This window comes from Equus quagga, chromosome 5, assembly GCF_021613505.1.
Source record: "Equus quagga isolate Etosha38 chromosome 5, UCLA_HA_Equagga_1.0, whole genome shotgun sequence".
Classification (NCBI taxonomy): Eukaryota; Metazoa; Chordata; class Mammalia; order Perissodactyla; family Equidae; genus Equus; species Equus quagga.
In genome coordinates this window covers 17,139,951-17,157,358 of record NC_060271.1, presented here as the reverse complement: position 1 = coordinate 17,157,358, position 17,408 = coordinate 17,139,951, and the positions used below count along the sequence as shown (strand labels likewise).

Below are 17,408 nucleotides of genomic sequence, written 5' to 3'. Positions count from 1 at the left end.
GACATCTGGGTTGAAAGCAACCACACTCTCTAGAAAGGTTTCGGGTTTGCTTGTGCCAGGCACTCAAAATATCTCCATCCAACTCTGGAGTTCCTAGATAATACAGGTACTATATCTGAACTCTGGACTTCCATGGGGGAAGACTGTCTTATCAGAGGAGACGACTCCATTCCCACGTCTACCCAGAGCACAGGCACAGACTCTTCCTCACCAACGTGTAGTCTTTCCACTAAGGAGTAAACATTGCAGGGCTCTGATCTGGGTTTTTATGTGGCAATCTCATGTCCCTTTCCCCGCCTTGCATGGGCCCAAGGCCTCATTTTCTATCCTACTCTGGGTGTTAAAAGACAAGATCCTTGGAAAGTAAGACTGGCAAAGCCCCTTACGGCACCTGAAGGTTCAGTATATACACTTAACACTCTGGTTTTCCTTCTTTATTTTGATCTCTGGAGAGTTTTCTTACTTTCTAGTAAGCTCAGGAAAGCACTTAGAAGAATATTTGTTGGTCCACCCACCCTTGCCACCAATCTGAGATGTTCTTTAGTGAAAGGGTTTTTAAGTTGCCCAGTAGAGTACATTCTGGGAACCAGAGTGCTCTCAGGATTTAGACTTAAATAGGGGCATAAGCAGCCTTAATTTAGTCCCCTTTACAGTAACTCTAACCTCATGAAAGAATTCAACTGAGAGCAGACCGATCATCTCATTCCTTGAGAATGTTCCACCACTTACTAGCCATGTGATTTTGGGCAAGGTCCTTATTCAGAAGTATTTGTTTCCTTAACTATTAAATGGAAATAATAATTCTTGTTTCATAAAGTTAACTGTGGGTATTAAATGAGACAGTATATATAAACCTCAGATATACTGTAGGCACTCAGAAAATAGTCTCCTTCCTTTCTCTCTGTTTAGCATACGGTCCTTACGGAAATCCAAGCTATAATAAGAACAGCTTCTTTAGATTTATATTACATTTTATATATTTTACTAATAAACACATTTTAACTTAACAACTCTGTGACACAGACTCCTACTTTACAGATGAGGTCAAAAGGACATAGCTTATTACTGGCAGAGCTGAGACCCAAAACCCAGGAATCCTAACTTACAGTCTAATATTCCTCTGGGATAAGCGCTGCTTCCTAAGGTACTAAAAACCCTTCTGCTGCACTCGTTTCTGAGAAGGCAGCCTCAGGCCACAAATATAATCAGACATCAGAGGCTCAGTAATCGAAAGAATATAAGCACTTGACCTTAAGCAGTTTGGAGTTGGTGATATCTAAGGGGCACGTACCTTGTGGAAAATCCTGATGGGAGCCATCTCTGCTCCATTTAGCGTCTTCAAAAGGAACATGGGCCAAGAGGAGGCATTCAGCCGAAATCCTGCAGCAAACATAATAGGCAACAGGTAAAAATATGTTTCAAAGGGAATGGAGATATCAAGTTTTCACTTTGGAATTCAGCTACTCCTGCCACAACCTATGCTGGGATAGTTACAGAATCACAGACTGTTAGGAAAGGACTTAAAGGTTAAACGGAAGAAATGCCTCACTAGACAGACGAGGAAATGAGGCACATAAGAGGGAATGTAATTTGCCCAAGGTAATGTTGCAAAGTTGTGGAATAGAGTCCCCAGCCACGCTCCCTGACTCCAAGACAAGTACTACAGAATATATATCATAAGGCCCAAAAAGCTTTTCTCGAAAAATACAAAACAGATGTGAGATAAGATTAACAAATACTTCAAAGGGATCTAGACAGTAGAGTGCGAAAGGGGATATAAAAACCTCATAAGAAGAAAGTAAAACATGTCAACCCAATATATAAGTAAATCTTTTTGGTTGATATCAATATAAACTAACTCACTATTTCTCTTGCTCTTGCTTTCTCTCTCTCTCTCTCTCTCTCACACACACATACCCCGAATATAAAGCACTTTGTTTTTTTGGTGAGGAAGACTAGCCTTGAGCTAACATCCACTGCCAAACCTCCTCTTTTTGCTGAGGAAGATTGGCCCTAAGCTAACATCCGTGCCCATCTTCCTCTATTTTATATGTGGGACACCTACCACAGCATGGCTTGATAAGTGGTGCGTAGGTCTGTACCCGGGATCTGAACCCGTGAACCTCAGGTCACTGAAGCAGAGCATGAGAACTTAAGCACTATGCCACCAGGCTGGCCCCTAAAACACTTTTTGAGATTCACTTTTACTTAAATAACTAAGGATCAGGTAATGATAAAGATGAAGGGAATCATCCTATCCAAAAATATTCATTTTCTAAAAGAGAATCTAGTGCTTCCTGATAGTCTCCCAATCTACCTCAGCTTTCCCATTCCTGACACAAGGACAGACAGGCTGCACCAAAGCTGCAGAGCCGGAAGTCACAGCAACACTGTCTGATATTGCTGCGTCCTGCACTGTGTGCTAGACACGGGGCCAATCACTTTCCACTGACTATCTAATCATCCTCAAGGCAACCCAGTGAGGTAGACATTGTCTTCACTTTATAGATGAGAAGAGAGGTACAAAGTAAAGTGCTTAAGATTTCAAAGTGAGCAAATGACAAAGACAGGACTGAAACCCAGGCAATCTGACCCTTCAGCCCACACTCTTTACCACTATGCTAAACTATCAACGCACAGGTAAAATGAAAAAGGAAGAATCAGTTTTGGGATTAAGTATTAAGCAATAACTACAGTTAAATTAAAGGGGAGAGGGTGAGAAGTGAGAAGAAAATAGAAATAAGAAGAGAGGTACCACCCCATAAGATATAAATGTTTAGTCTCAGACCTGGCGAGGCGAAACCAAGCTTCCCAAGGTCAGAATTCTTGGGCTAGCTCACTCATATCAACAATGGGCAAAAGCAATGTGGATGTTCTTATCACTTAATCTAAAACTGCTATCACTTACTTTTTTGCTTGCCTAGCTTCTTTTCCTTTTGGAAAACCATCACCCTAACTCGGTGTAATTTGGTGGGGATGTCTATCACAGGGCTACGGAATGGAAAATAATGCCGTTTAAGAGCATCAGATTCCCCTAGACCAAGAGAGCGTACGTATGTCCCAAGCTGGATCAATTGTTTTCTGATATGATATGGATGTCACAGGAGAGAGTCCTTCTTTCTCTGAGATCATGGCTATAAGGACATTTGTAGATTTGGCGCTGCTACGTGGAGAACATACCTGAGAATAAAGCCAAAGGAGAGCAAGAGATGGAGAAACAGGAGAGCGTTTGGAACCCTGTGTCCAGATACACTCAACACTAGGCCTTAGACTTCTTGGGTATATGAGTCAATAATTCCTGCCTCCCCCTTTTTTCCTCCTCTAAATTGGTGTGAGTTGGGTTTTTGCTCGCATAGCCAAAAGAGTCTTGACTACTACTCTTCCTTTGACCATGGTAAAAACAAAAAAAATTAAATTTCTCCAGAAATTCAGGCTTGGTCTGTATGTGGGGAAAACAACTCTCCTCAGATCAGGGAAGGGCTGAAGCAAGCCAAACTCAGAGCACACTTGCCAAGAATGACTCACTCCATCTATGGATAAGGCAAAGAAAGGCACAACTGTTCCAGAGAAATGCTCCCTACGCCTTGTTAAAGAGAGGAGTGGGGAGGAATGACTGCACAATTAGAAAACTCAGACTCATGTCCTCAGGGTCCAACAACTGGAGTGCCTCACCACGTAACTGCCAGCTCCATTGTTTAGAAATGAGTTACTGAGGAGCTTCTATCTCATCTGGAACTTGAAGAGCTAAAAAAATCCTCTCAAGCTCTGGGAACCTTATAATAATATTATAATGGCTAATATATATTGAATGCTTATCACGTATTAAATACTTTACATGTAATTTCTTACTGGATATCTGAAATAATGCCATGAGGCATGTACCACTATTGTCCCTAGTTTTCAGGTGATGAAATGGAAACTCAAGAGAAGTAGCTTGTACAAAGAGTATCTGGTGAAGACAGATTCTAACATATGACGGACTTAGTTCAGACCTCACGGTTCTTAACTTTATGTTTCACTACCTTCTAGCAAGCTTCTTCAAGAGAAGCATATAGCAGAAATGTTCCCAACCCAAGAATTATCAAAGTATCTTATTCAATGAATAACCACTGAGAGTTAACAAATCAATTTAATCCAACAATTAATTATCTATTAAACCCTAATTTATTAAACCCCCAATGGTGAGGTGAGACCCCCACCCAAATTCAAATGTATCCATAACCTGTCTTGGGGAGTCACAGATAGAACTTTAACATTGAAAGGGACCTCAGAGGCCAAAAAGTATGAAGATTTTATATTGCAGGTGACAAACCTGAAGTCCAGAGAGGCTAAGAAACTGGTTCATGGTCATGTAAGCTGCTCTTGTCAAGTCAGGCTGGAGCCCCAGGACTTTTCATCTGGTTCTCTTTCACTACACTATGCTGCCTCCCAAAGGAAACATTTATTATGCACATATTAGGTGCCAGGCTCCACGTGCTAAGCACTTTAACTGGGTCATCTCATTTAATCACTACTACAGCTCTAAGAATTAGATACGAGAAAAGCAGCACTGGTTCTGGACCCAGGCTGCCTTGGTTCAAACCAAGCTCTGCCACTTGCCCAGTGTGTAACTTTTGGCAAATTATAAAACCTCTCTCTGGCTTTATTTTGCTCAGCAATAAAGTGGGATAAGAATGTGGGATAAGAAAATGGGATAAGAACAATGGGTTGGTCTAAGGATTGAAATAGGTTAATATATGTGAAGGACTTAAAACGCTGCTTGGTATATAATAAGTGTCAGATAAATGCTGGCTATTGTTTTATTATTAAAGATGAAAAGACTGAGGGTAGAGAAATTAAGTAAAATATCCAAGGTTACTAAGCTAGTAAATATCAGAGGCAAGATTTAAACCCAATTCTTCTGTCTCCACAGCCTTCCTTGTTAATCATCACATTAATGTCTTTAAATACTTCATCACTCAGTCCTACCATACTGTCTCTCTTGGTAAAAAGAGTTGGGGTCATAAATTTGTGAAAGAAAGAAGAGAAGAATAAAAACAATAATTTGAGGGTTTTCTCAAATTAAACAATGGCCTGAGGTGCTTGCAAGGAAAAGGACGGGTGGGTAAGAAATCCTAACCTCTAAAAGTGGGAGTACCTGAGGGCTTGGCCACTGGTTCTCTCTTCCTCTTGGTCTCCGCTCTCTTCCTCTCAAATGATGACTGGAATTTATATCTCTAGCCCAAACCTCTGCCCCGAGTTTCATGCTCTTATTTCTAACTGCCTTATTCTATAACTCTACTTGGATGCCTAAAGATCTCAAAATGAATAAGTCTAAAACAGAACTCTTGATTTTGCTACCCCCTCCAAACTTATTCTCTCCTCTAGTCATCTCATCTCAGTTAATGGCACTGCTTATTTAAACCCACGTGCTCCCACTAAAAAGCCTAGAAGTCACCCTTGATTCCTCCCTTTGTATCACCCCTCGAATACAATTAATCAGCAGTCTTGGTGGCTCCTACATCTAATGTATCCTAAATAGAACCATTTCTTACCATTCTGTATTTCTCACCCAGTACCAACCACCCTAATCTAAGCCACAGTCAGACTCTGCCTGGACCACTGCAACAGCCTTTGGACCGGACTCTTGGCTTCTACTTTTGCCTCCCTACTGTCTGTTCTCCACATAGCAGCCAGAATGATGTGTTTGTTTTTTCAAAATATAAATCAGATCCATCATTGTTATTCTTATATCCCATAACACAAAATACACCTAAACTCTTTATGCATGGTAACAAGCCTCACATGGAACTCACTTCCTTCTAATAACTCACCTCCTATCACTCCCTTGCCTGCCATTCACTGGTCGCTCTGTTCCTCAAACACACCAAGCTGTGTCCCCCTGCATCGAACATCCTTCCATTTCCTCCAACCTTTAACAGTTATTCTCTGTTGAAACAGCACCTCCTCAGAGACGTGTTCCTAGACTACCCTACCTAAAACAGGCTCCTAAATCCTGCTCCCTCTCATTTATCCTCAGCGCCTATTGCTGCCAGAATTCTTTTTTTTTCTTTGTAATACATATATCTTTTCCAAGTAAATACAAGCTCCATGAGAGTTTTATTCAACAGAGGAAAAATCTACACTTATTAAGTGGGTGCCAGGAATTGATGGACGCTTTATCATGTTATTCCATTTAATCCTCACAAAAACCATGTGTGGCAGAGTTTATTAATGATCTGGCAAGTAAGGCAACTGAAATTCAAAGTAAAGTCTTAACTTGCTAAAGGTAAAGCAGCTTACCAGTGGCCAAACAACTAGACCAGCAAGTGGCTGAGCTAAAACTGCAAAGCCAGGTCTCTTTAACTCTAAACCCAGGGGTGCCGCAAGTGCTCTGTGCTCACCTAGGATGTCTTCTAAAATTATCTGTAAAGAACCCGTTATAAAGAGCTTCCAGATGTTCCCAAGACTGTGGGACGACTGATCAGTTAAAACTAACAGTGTTTAAACTAACAGTGACCTGAGAAAGCTCTGGACTTACAGGTAGATCAGCAGGTCTAGACTCTAATCATAGTTCATGCCCTCTGGTGGCAGGTAACAGAACAGCACTCACACCAGGAACCACGGCTTGTGGACCCCATTCCCCACCCCACTGTTGTCCTATACAATAACTCCAAGCTTTGTGAAATTATTACACTCTATGGCTGTCAAGATGATTCCCAACCCATTTTCTCCTCCCAGAGGAGCTTTATACAAATACATGTACAGAAATATGCCGCTAACTCACTGTACAACCTTGGACATTCACTTCCTTTTCCGTTTCTGTATTTGTCAGATGAGGATGCTGAACCACAGGGGTGCTTCCAAACTGAGGTTGGGGGCACTATTTAAATTCTACCCCAAGAGTGAAAGAAACAACAAGTGGAACTGGAAAGTGCTCAACAAACTGTCTTCCCAGAGGAAGAAGGGAACACTCGGCACCATTGTCTCTGGGAGGGACAGTTAGGATTCCTTTTGGTTGTCACAGGACTCTATCACACTTCGCTGCTACCCCCACATACACGCTCAAACACAAGTTAATTGAGACGCATTGAACTGGGGGTGGGGGTTGTGAGTAATCTTGAGATAGGTCTAGGTACAGATAGGTCTGGGAGTTCAGGAAATATTTTAAACATTTCTTTTATAAAATAAGCATTTAAGACATCAGAAAGTTACTTCTCTTCAAAATTTTGTGGGTTTTTTCCTCCCACAAATTTCTATAAACAGAGTTCAAACTTCTGTGACTACAAACTGAGAGACGCATCTTTGTAAATCCCTCTTTTTATTGACGGGCGCTGGAGGCTACTTAACGAATGAGAAAACTGATCAGCAACAGGAACATACGAAGGGTTCCTTTCAAGTCAATGTACCACATATACACTAGAGCATGTGCCTAAGTTTGCCGAGCAGGCAGTTCGTCTGGGATTCTGACACACTTGACTTGGGACCTCACCAGAGGCCAGCTTCTGCTCTAGACCAGGGACTCTCACACTTGGACACTGGAATATCCTGGGGAGCATTAAAGAATACATCGGTCCCACCCCCAGAATTCTGATTTAACTGATCTAAGGCCCAGCACTGAAATTTTTAAGAGCTCCCCAGGTGATTCTAACCGGCGGCCAAGTTTGAGAACTAGTGATCCAGACAGCCCTGAAGAGGAGAAAAATCACATCTTGAGTAGCAGGACAGGTCAGTAAAACAAGGGGGTGTGAGGGAAAGGCTGGCAGCACAGAGAGAACGTCACCTGTGAATCATTCCACCTTTCTAGCCTTCTTCCCTGGAGGACTCTGCAAGGGAGTAGTAATGAATGTTCCTGTGTCAACAGAAGACACACACATACACACGCACACAAACCATACAAGGTTTTACTGAAGAAGAATGCTCTTCTAGAGCAATGCTTCCCAAATATAGACCAACCGTGTTAGTCTCGGGAGAGTCATTTTACCATGCAGAATCCCAAGCCCCATTACCTAGAGACTCTGATTCAGCAACTCTGGGAAGAGGTCCAGAGGAGGCCTGGGGAACATGAACACACACACATATATATGTAGAATTATATACATAATATATTTAAAACTTTTTATTTTGAAAAATTTTAAACCTAGAGAAAAGCAGCAAAAACAATACATGAACAACTATGACATTCACCTCGATTCAACAACTAGTAACATTTCACCACATTTCCTTTCCATCTATCTGCACACACGCTTTCCTCTGAACTACGTGAAAGTTAGAGACATCATGACTCTGCCCCCCCCAACTACGTCAGTACCTTGGTCCTCAGAGCAACGACATTCTTTAAAACTGAAATATTATCATACTCAAGAAATCTAATTAAAAATATTCTCAACTGTCCCCAAAATGTTCCTTCTAGCTGTTTAAGTTTTTAACTACAGGATCCAATCAAGAATCACATATTGCATTTGGTTGTCACGTTTCTTCAACCTCCTTTAATCTAGAATAGTCTGATGCCTTGTATTTGTTTTTCATGAAACTGGTATTTTTGAAGAGTCTGGATTTGCTGTTTTATAGAATGTCCAACAATTTGGATTTTTTTCTGAATGTTTCAATTACATTCATGCTAAACAGTTTTGACAAAAACACTACACAAGTGATGTTGAGTACTTCTCGCTTCATTACTACAAGAGGGCACATAATGTCAGTTTGTCACTAAATTCGATCACTTGTTAAGGGGTGACTGACAGATTTCTTTATTGTAATTTCCCTTTGTAATTAATAGGTAATCAGTGGGGAGAAGCTTGGGGACTATGTGAATCTCCTATTCTCCAGTAAGCTTTTTTACCCAATGGTTTTGATTATTTTTGCCTGAACCAATTAAAATGGTTGTTGCAAATGGCAATTGTCTACCACTCGTTCTATATTTATTAGCTGATATTCTGTAAAGCAGACCTTTCTCTGCAACTTTAAAATTTGTTTTCTTGCGTATCACTAGGGCCTCATTGTGTATCACTAGGGAACAATTCACAATGTCCTTTTATTTTTATTATTCTTTTGGATACTCATATTCTTCCAGTTTTGGCTAGTCAGAGCCCCTCCAAGCTGACTCCTGTTCTTTTAAATATGTCCCCATCATTCTTTGAGACTTCTTTGTTTTCTGGCCAAATAAGATGTTCCAGATTCACCTTATATTTTCTCTTCTGCTTAGCCTTGGAATTCCTCCAAGGAGCCATAATTCCTGCTAGTGGAGAATGGGATTTAGCAACCAAAATCAAGGTGTGCTCATTGCTACTGAGATGTCATTGCTTTTAGGCCTTTTCAATGGACAGAACTTGAAAAAAATATATATATATATTTTAAAGTTAACAGTTCATGCAGATACCTCCAATTCAAATTCTATACTGCAGGGTTCTTCATCTTCCCCCATTTCATTTTTGTATCTTACTTACTCATCTGCTCTAGCCTCAATACATGCGAAATAGTTTCAGATTATTATGGCAAAACAAGTAACATTAATAAAAAAGTCAGAATTTCTTTGCCATTCCATTTTTTCTTTGAAATATGTCCCATTAAGGGTGTGCTGTGAGGGTTGTGTGTTCAAGCTATTTGAATTAATTCATTTTTCAATGTAGTTATGATATCCATTTGAAACAGAGTTCAGTTTGTTTCTGTTTGTAATCAACTTCAGGATATGTTTTGTTCATCTTTTCTTGGTTTAATTTTATTTATTAAGTAAAACATTTATATAATTCAAAAGTCAAAAAAATACAAAAGGATAGCCTCAGAGAAGACTCACTCTCGTTCCTGTACTTTCCATCCTATTCCCAGACACTCCCAATAGGTGACCTTTTCATTATTTTCTAGTTTAATATTCTTGTATTTCTTTTTATAAAACTAAGTATATAAAAGTATATAATTTCATGTATATACGTGTATGTGTATACACACATATTTCTCATTTTCTTTCTCAAAAGTAAGTGCATTCACATCATTGTGCAACTATCACCACCATCCACCTCCAGAACTTTTTCACCTTCCCCAACTGAAATTCTGTACCCATTAAACAGTAACTCTCCATTCCTTCCTGGTCCCCAGCTCCTGGCAACCATCATTCTATTTTCTGTTTCTAAGAATTTGCCTATATTAGGTACTTGACCTAAGTGGAATCACATAGCATTTGTCCTTTTGTGACTGGTTTATTTCACTTAGCATAATATCTTCAAGGTTCATCTACACTGTAAAATGTGTCAGAATCTCCTTCCTTTTTAATGCTGAACAGTATTCCATTGTATGTATATACCAGTTTGTTTACCCATTCTTCTGTCAATGGACACTTGGGTTGCTTCAACCTTTTGGCCATTGTGAATAATGCTGCTAAACATATATATACACAAATATCTGCTTGAGTCCTTGCTTTCAATTATTGTGCCTATATACCCAGAAATGAAATTGCTGGATCATATGGAAATTCTATTTTTAATTTTTTGGGGAAAAGTCATATTGTCTTCCATAGTTGCTGTACCATTTTACATTCCTACCAGCAATATACAAATATCCATATTGTATATATAAAATATACAATATCCATATCCTCACCGACACTTGTTATTTTCTATTTATATTTTCTCCTTTTTGATAATAGCCATCTTAATGGATGTGAGGTGGTATCTCCTTGTGGTTTTGATTTCATTCCCCTAACGATGATAATGAGCATCTTTTCAAGTGTTTAACAGCCATGTGTATATTTTCTTTAGAGAAATATCTCTTCGAGTCTTTTGCCCATTTTTAAGTCAGGTTGTTTCGTTGTTGGTGAGTTGAAGGAGTTTTTCAATATATTCTGGATATTAACCCCTTATCAGATAAATGATTTGCAAATATCTTCTCTCACTCTGCAAGTCCCCTTTTCACTGCTGATTGTGTCCCTAGATGAACAAAAGTTTTTAATTTTGATGCAGTCCAATTTAACTATTTTTTTATTTTGTTGCCAGTACTCTTGGTGTCATAAGCAAGAAATCATCACTAATTCCAATGTCGTCAAGCTTTTCCCCTATGTTTTCTTCTAAGAGTTTTATAGCTCCTATATTTAGGCCTTTGATGCATTTTGAGTTAATTATTGTACACTGGTGTAAGGTAAAGGCCCAAGTTCCTTCTTTTGCATGTGGGTATCTGGTTTTCTCAACACTCTTTGTTGAATCAGATATGTGATTTTTAAAAAGTAACAGCTTGATTGAGATGTAACTCACATACCAAAAGTTTATCCTTTTAAACATATGATTCAGTGGTTTCAGAGCTGTGAAAATATCATTCCATCTAGTTTTAGAACATTTTCATCACTCCTCCAAAAAGAAACCTCATATTTATTAGCAGCCACTCCCTGGTCTCCCTTCATCTTAGTCCCTGGACACCACTAATCCACCTTCTGCCTCTACAGATTTTCCTGTTTTCTCCCACTGTGTGGGTTGTCTTTTCACTTTCTTGATAGTGTCCCTGGAAGCACAAAAGCTTCTAATTTTGAAGAATTCTCAAGTCCAATCTATTTAGTTGTCCTTCTCTTGTCTGTGCTTTTCTTTACTAGGCTAACTAGTGGTTTGTGTATTTTGTTGATTCTTTCCCCAAAGGCTCAGTATTTTAATTTATTGCTTTTCTATTTTCTACCTCATTAATCTCTGTTTTTACTCTTTTTTCTTCTTCCTTTGTATTTTCTTTGTATTGTGATTCTTTTTCTAGCTTTGTGAATTGAAAATTTAAATCCTTAATTTTTATCCTTTCATTTTTATTGATATCAAGTATTTAAGGCTATACATTTTCTTCCAACCACTGCTTTCACTGTATCTCAAAATTCTGACATGTGATGTTTATTAGCATTATGTTTTAGCAACTCCGCAATTTTGGTTTATATTTCCTTTTGTCAAACAAGAGTTGTTTAAAGAGTTTTAAACTTCATGGTGGAAGGGCATTTACCAGGGTATAAAGTTTGATATGCATCATACATACATATATATATACACACACACATACATATGATCTACTCTATTCATTAAAGTCTGCAATATCTTTACTTTTTGTCCTCTTGGCCTATCTCGCCTGAGAGAGGTGTGTTAAATTTCTTATTAGTGTTTGTCTAACCCTCCCTGCATTTACCATAATTTCTATTTTTATGAAGATAGATGCTTTGTAATTTGGTACTGAAATATTTTTAATGATCACACTTTCAGTGTGAATCGTGTCACCTTTAAGCATTATAAAGTGGCTTTTTTGTGTTGTTTAATGCATCCTGGTCTGAATTTTACCATGTCTAATATCAGAATTGCAACCTCTGCTACTATATTGTTTGAATTTTCTTCATATACCCTTGATCACCATTTTTAGCCTTTCTGATTCACTTCACTTTAGGTCTGTCTCCTGAATACAGTATAAAGTTGGATTTGACTTAAAGCATCAATATGATTTTTTCTTTTTTGAGGAAGATTAGCCCTGAACTAACATCTGCTGCCAATCCTCCTCTTTTTGCTGAGGAAGACTGGCCCTGAGCTAACATCCGTGCCCATCTCCCTCCACTTTATATGTGAGACACCTACAACAGCATGGCTTGCCAAGCAGTGCCATGTCTGCACCTGGGATCCGAAACAGCAAACACCGGGCCGCCAAAGCAGAACATGAGAACTTAACCGCTGTGCCACCGGACCGGCCCCTGGGTCATCAATTTTCAGTGGTATCCTGATTCCATCTGGAGATATTATAAGAGAAGGGTTTGCTTGGCAGGCTCCTGCAGCATTCCCATCTCCTCTGTTGTCTGTTTCCCGCAGTGCACGGCAGCCAGCAGCATCCAGTGGCCCGCAGCAGCAGCAGCACTACCCTCCTCACCTTCAGCAGTTTGTAGCAGAGTTTCTCCAGAGGGATACCTCACCATGAACAGTTTTCCCAGCACCCTAGAGGGCAAATTTCTAGCAAGTTCCACTGCTGTGGCACCACAGTAACTTCTCTCTCAAGTGAGCCACAGCTGTGTCCCCTCCAAGGTCTATGTCTCAGCCCTGAGGACAGAGGAGGGGAGGCTCTATCTCAGGCCCAGTGGAGTGGCTTCTCACGCCTGCTATTCTTACATTCTTGAGTTCTCCTTCCTTTTGACTAGCCAATCTCTCATTATTCCAATTTTGTTATAGTTAATAATTATATTAAAATTTCTGTGTTCAAATTACTGTGTGGGTTCTCTCTCTTCACTGGATCCAGCTGATTTTACCATCCTGTTCTATTCTTGTTTCCACCTTTGTTTTGGTTCATCCTCTGTTTGGATGAAGCTCTTTCTGTAACTGATTCCTCAGGCAGGGCTTGGGGTTACACTATTTCCTGAGTTCTTGCATGCTGAAAACTGTTTCATATAATCTCAATACTTGGAAAACAGCTTGCCTAGATATAAAGCCCTTGCTCTCATTTTCTTTCCTTGAAATTTCTTGAAAATGTTGCTCCAATTCATCTTGCTTTATGCTTAGCTGTTGAGGAGTATGCTGCAAACCTGACTTTCCCTTGTAAATAATTTGGCCTTTTTGCTTGGAAGCTTAGAGGAATTCTTTACTCTTAGAGTGCAGTAGTTTTACTGGAATCTATCTTAGAGTTGGCCATCTGAACCAATTTTCTCAGGAATAAGGTACGCCCTTTCACTACGTAGGTTCAGGTCTTCCTTAACTTTTGGAAAACTTGTATTACAATTTTAAGTATTAACTCTGTTTCACTGTTTTGTTTATCTTCTTTAGGGACTCCAATTCTATGTGCGCACATACATATACACACTGCATCTTTGTTGACTATGTTCTATATTTAACAGTTCCTTTCTGATACCTTTTAAAAACCTTTTCTAATATTTATCCTCTGGGCTGTTTTTATTTCTCTCCTCAACATCCCTTATCATATTTTCAGTTGAAGCTACTGTCCCACTGAGCACCTTGGAATGGAGTCTTCAACTGAGGTTACTTTGTCTTCAGTTTTTTTCCCTGAGTGTGGATAATTCTATTTTCACATCTTCCTGTCTATTGTGCATGTCTAGTCTGATTTTTAAAATTTATGATTCAAGGTAATTTTCCATCTCTGTCAATACCTGTTTAATTCAAGTTGGGTTGTTGGACAATAGTTTTCCTCTGGTTAGTCACTGATTTTGGCAGCAGAATTTTCAGTAAAGTGGTTTCATGCTCATCTTCTGTTTTTCTTTATATAGAAGCCTTTTATGGATATTTACTGCTATTGCCTAATCATTTAAAATGTCTTATATTTTCCTGGACCAGCAAAAACAGGAGGTTCTATCTTGGCAAGGAACTTGGGTCATGAGTTTTCTGTTGGTATAGTGAAATGCAGTTTCTTTAGTAGACGAGGCTGTTTGGGATGCGATGGGAGACTGGTATGTCTTTCGATTTTATGATTCTCTTTTGTTTCCATATGACTCTCAGTTACCACCCCTTGCTTCAACACTATGTCTGCCTCTGCCCGCAAGGCAGTCCTCTTCCCAAGGCTGCTATCTAAAAGTCTCTCACACTTTCAATTCACTTTCTTCCTTCTCATTCCCCAGTGGCCAATGCTCTAATTAAGAAGGTCTGATCTTTGTTCTAGTATTTCCCACTCTGGATGGGACTATCTTTTCCTGGGGGTGATTCTGGCTGTGAGGCCCCCATTGCTCTCTCCCTTTGCTATGCAATTGGGTACATAAGACTCTTCCTTTTGGTATGGTTGGGTACTAGCTCTAGTGGTTTCAGATCTTTATATCTGAACATGTAGACAACATGTAATTGAAATTTGTGGTATTCTTGACTCAGTTATGTTTAGGCATGAGTTATGGGTGGTTTGATTTCCTTTTTGATCTGTATGTTTCTGGAGAATTTATGGAAAGATTTTTATTTAGATGATCACCATTATCCCTGGGAACCTCTATTTTTAAATAGCCTATCAAGATGCTTCTAAACAGTGATTCATAAAGTTGGGAACAATACGGTACTATGAAGCTATAAAAAGGAATGAGGAATATCTCCATACCACTAAGAAGTCATCTTTAGGACATATTATTAAATGAAAAAAGCAAGGTTGAGAAAAGTATGTATAGTATGTTGTCATTTATATAACAAGGTGAAGGATACAAATGTGTTTAAAAATATGTACACACACTCACACACACACACTGATATATTTGTTTATATATTTAAAAAATCGAGTATAAGCTATAAAATTAAAAGAAAGTGGTTACCTATGGCAGAAGAAAGGAATAAGGTGAAGGAGATTTCTCTGAATGTATTGTTTTATAGATTTGACTTTAAGAATGATGTATATCACTTACATATTTATAATGGAAAAATTTTTTTAGACTATCTCTAAAAATAAAAAATAAAATGAAACAAATGACCTTGTTTACATCAAGGTGGTGGCACTGCCACTGAGACAGTAACTGATCCAATGACCTTATAACACATCATTGACTATATTTCCCAAGAGGGTAAGAAAAAAAGAAATGCAAATAACTCAAACACTGTCAGTAATCATAATGGCGGCAGTATTGGCATTGATATTCTGAGACTGTTGTACATGTACTGTAGCAGGAAGCAAATGAGTTATTTTGTTAGTGACAAAGAGAACTAAGATTTTACTGTGGTACAAAGGAGATGCAGATTTAAGACATTAAAGATGAAGTAAGTAAAAACACCATTGTCCTGAATTCTAGTAGGAAGTATCAATACAAATAATGATTTTTTGCCTTAATAATTTTAAAAAGGCAGTTCTTACCTCTCTATACCAAAAATACCTAGAAAGAATGACCAACCCAGTAGCACTGAGCACTCTAGTGCCCAGATTATGGTCTCTTAGTACCAGTTCCCACTGAAAGGAGCCCAGGCACCTAAAAGAAATAGCTGATTGCATATTTGGAGCAGGAAATGTACAAGACGAGCCTGGAACACTTTGAAATTTCACAAATCCAAGAGAGCAGTCAAATAATAAAGAGTCAGGAGACAACTTGATGAGGCTCCTATGAGGCCAAAGTGGGACAATTCAAGAATCAATAAGAACAATTAGTGCAATGGAGTGAAACACATCAAATATGTATGAATCCTTGAGTTTATGATATTACACAACGAAAACAAAACTGTCCTAAGTATTTTTGGAGGGTGCTAATAAGCCAATTCATTATTTTAAAAATTGATAAATAAAGAATCAAGCATTTAAATTATCTTTTCTGCATGAATTAGACCTCAGGATAACCAAATAGTGGATGAAAGTTTATTTTAATAGACATATTCCACTTAATTTTTTTGGATGGAATGATAAGATTAAAATTTCCTATTCTGCAACCATAATGAATTGATGGATCTAAATCAGGGGTTAGGAAACTATAGCCAGCATGCTCGCCATCTCTTTTTATAAATAAAATTTTATTAGCACACAGCCTTGCCCATTTTTTCAGGTATTGCCTATGGCTGCTTTTGCATTACAAGGACAAAGTTGACTCATTGCAACAAAGAACGTATGGCCCATAAGCCTGAAATATTTACTATCTGGCCCTCTAAGAAAATCGGTCAACCCCTGATCCAGCCCACAAGCATTAATGGCCTCTACATTACAAAATGAGAGACAACAAGGCCATATATGATTCCTAATAGAAGTAAACACCACCACCTATGAAATATTCTCATGAAAAAATTGAACCTGAGCCTGATCAAGCCTCTAGATCTAGCTACCAATTTCCAGGAAAGAAAGGACAGAGAAACACGTTAAATGATACCACACAGATAAATCAGCAAAACCTAATTGTGGGAAATTTTAAAGACAACGACTTTCATTTTTCAACAAATAAACTGTGAGAAAAAATAAAAGAGAGAATGAGAACCCATAGATTAAAAGAGACTTAAATGACATATCAACCAACTGCAATATGTGGATCTTATTTGGATCCTGATTCAAAGAAACTATGAGACACAGAGAGATAGAGAGAGGCAGACAGACAATAGGGAAAATTTAAACACTGAGTAAACATTTGTTGACATTAAGGAATTATCATTAGTTTATTTACATGTGATAATGTTATTATGATTATGTTTAAAAAACATTATCCATGAGAGATACATACAAAATATTTAATGATAAATGATACTATGTTTGGGGACTTGAGCAGAAGGGGCCAGGGAGTGTGTACAGGTACAAATAAAACCAGATTGACTACATATTGATAATTATCAAGGATAAAGGATATATGGACATTCACTGTGCTATTCTTTCTACTTTTGTTTATGTTTGAAATTTTGTTATACACAATTTTTTTTTTAAGGAAGATTAGCCCTGAGCTAACATCTGCTGCCAAGCCTCCTCTTTTTGCTGAGGAAGATTGGCCCTGAGCTAACATCCATGCCCATTTTCCTCTACTCTATATGTGGGATGCCAGCCACAGCATGGCTTGACAAGCAGTG

General features: G+C 38.6%; 1 protein-coding gene across 18 annotated transcripts in view; it reads right to left on the bottom strand.

The window, feature by feature from the left end:
• Nucleotides 1–17,408, bottom strand: part of SCMH1 (Scm polycomb group protein homolog 1) — a 185,894-nt gene that overhangs the window by 85,763 nt on the left and 82,723 nt on the right. For all 18 annotated transcript variants that reach the window (XM_046662997.1, XM_046662979.1, XM_046662982.1 and 15 more), the window contains one exon: nt 1,292–1,380. In XM_046662997.1, the coding sequence (XP_046518953.1) occupies nt 1,292–1,380 (89 nt within the window). The remainder of the gene's footprint in view (nt 1–1,291; nt 1,381–17,408) is intronic.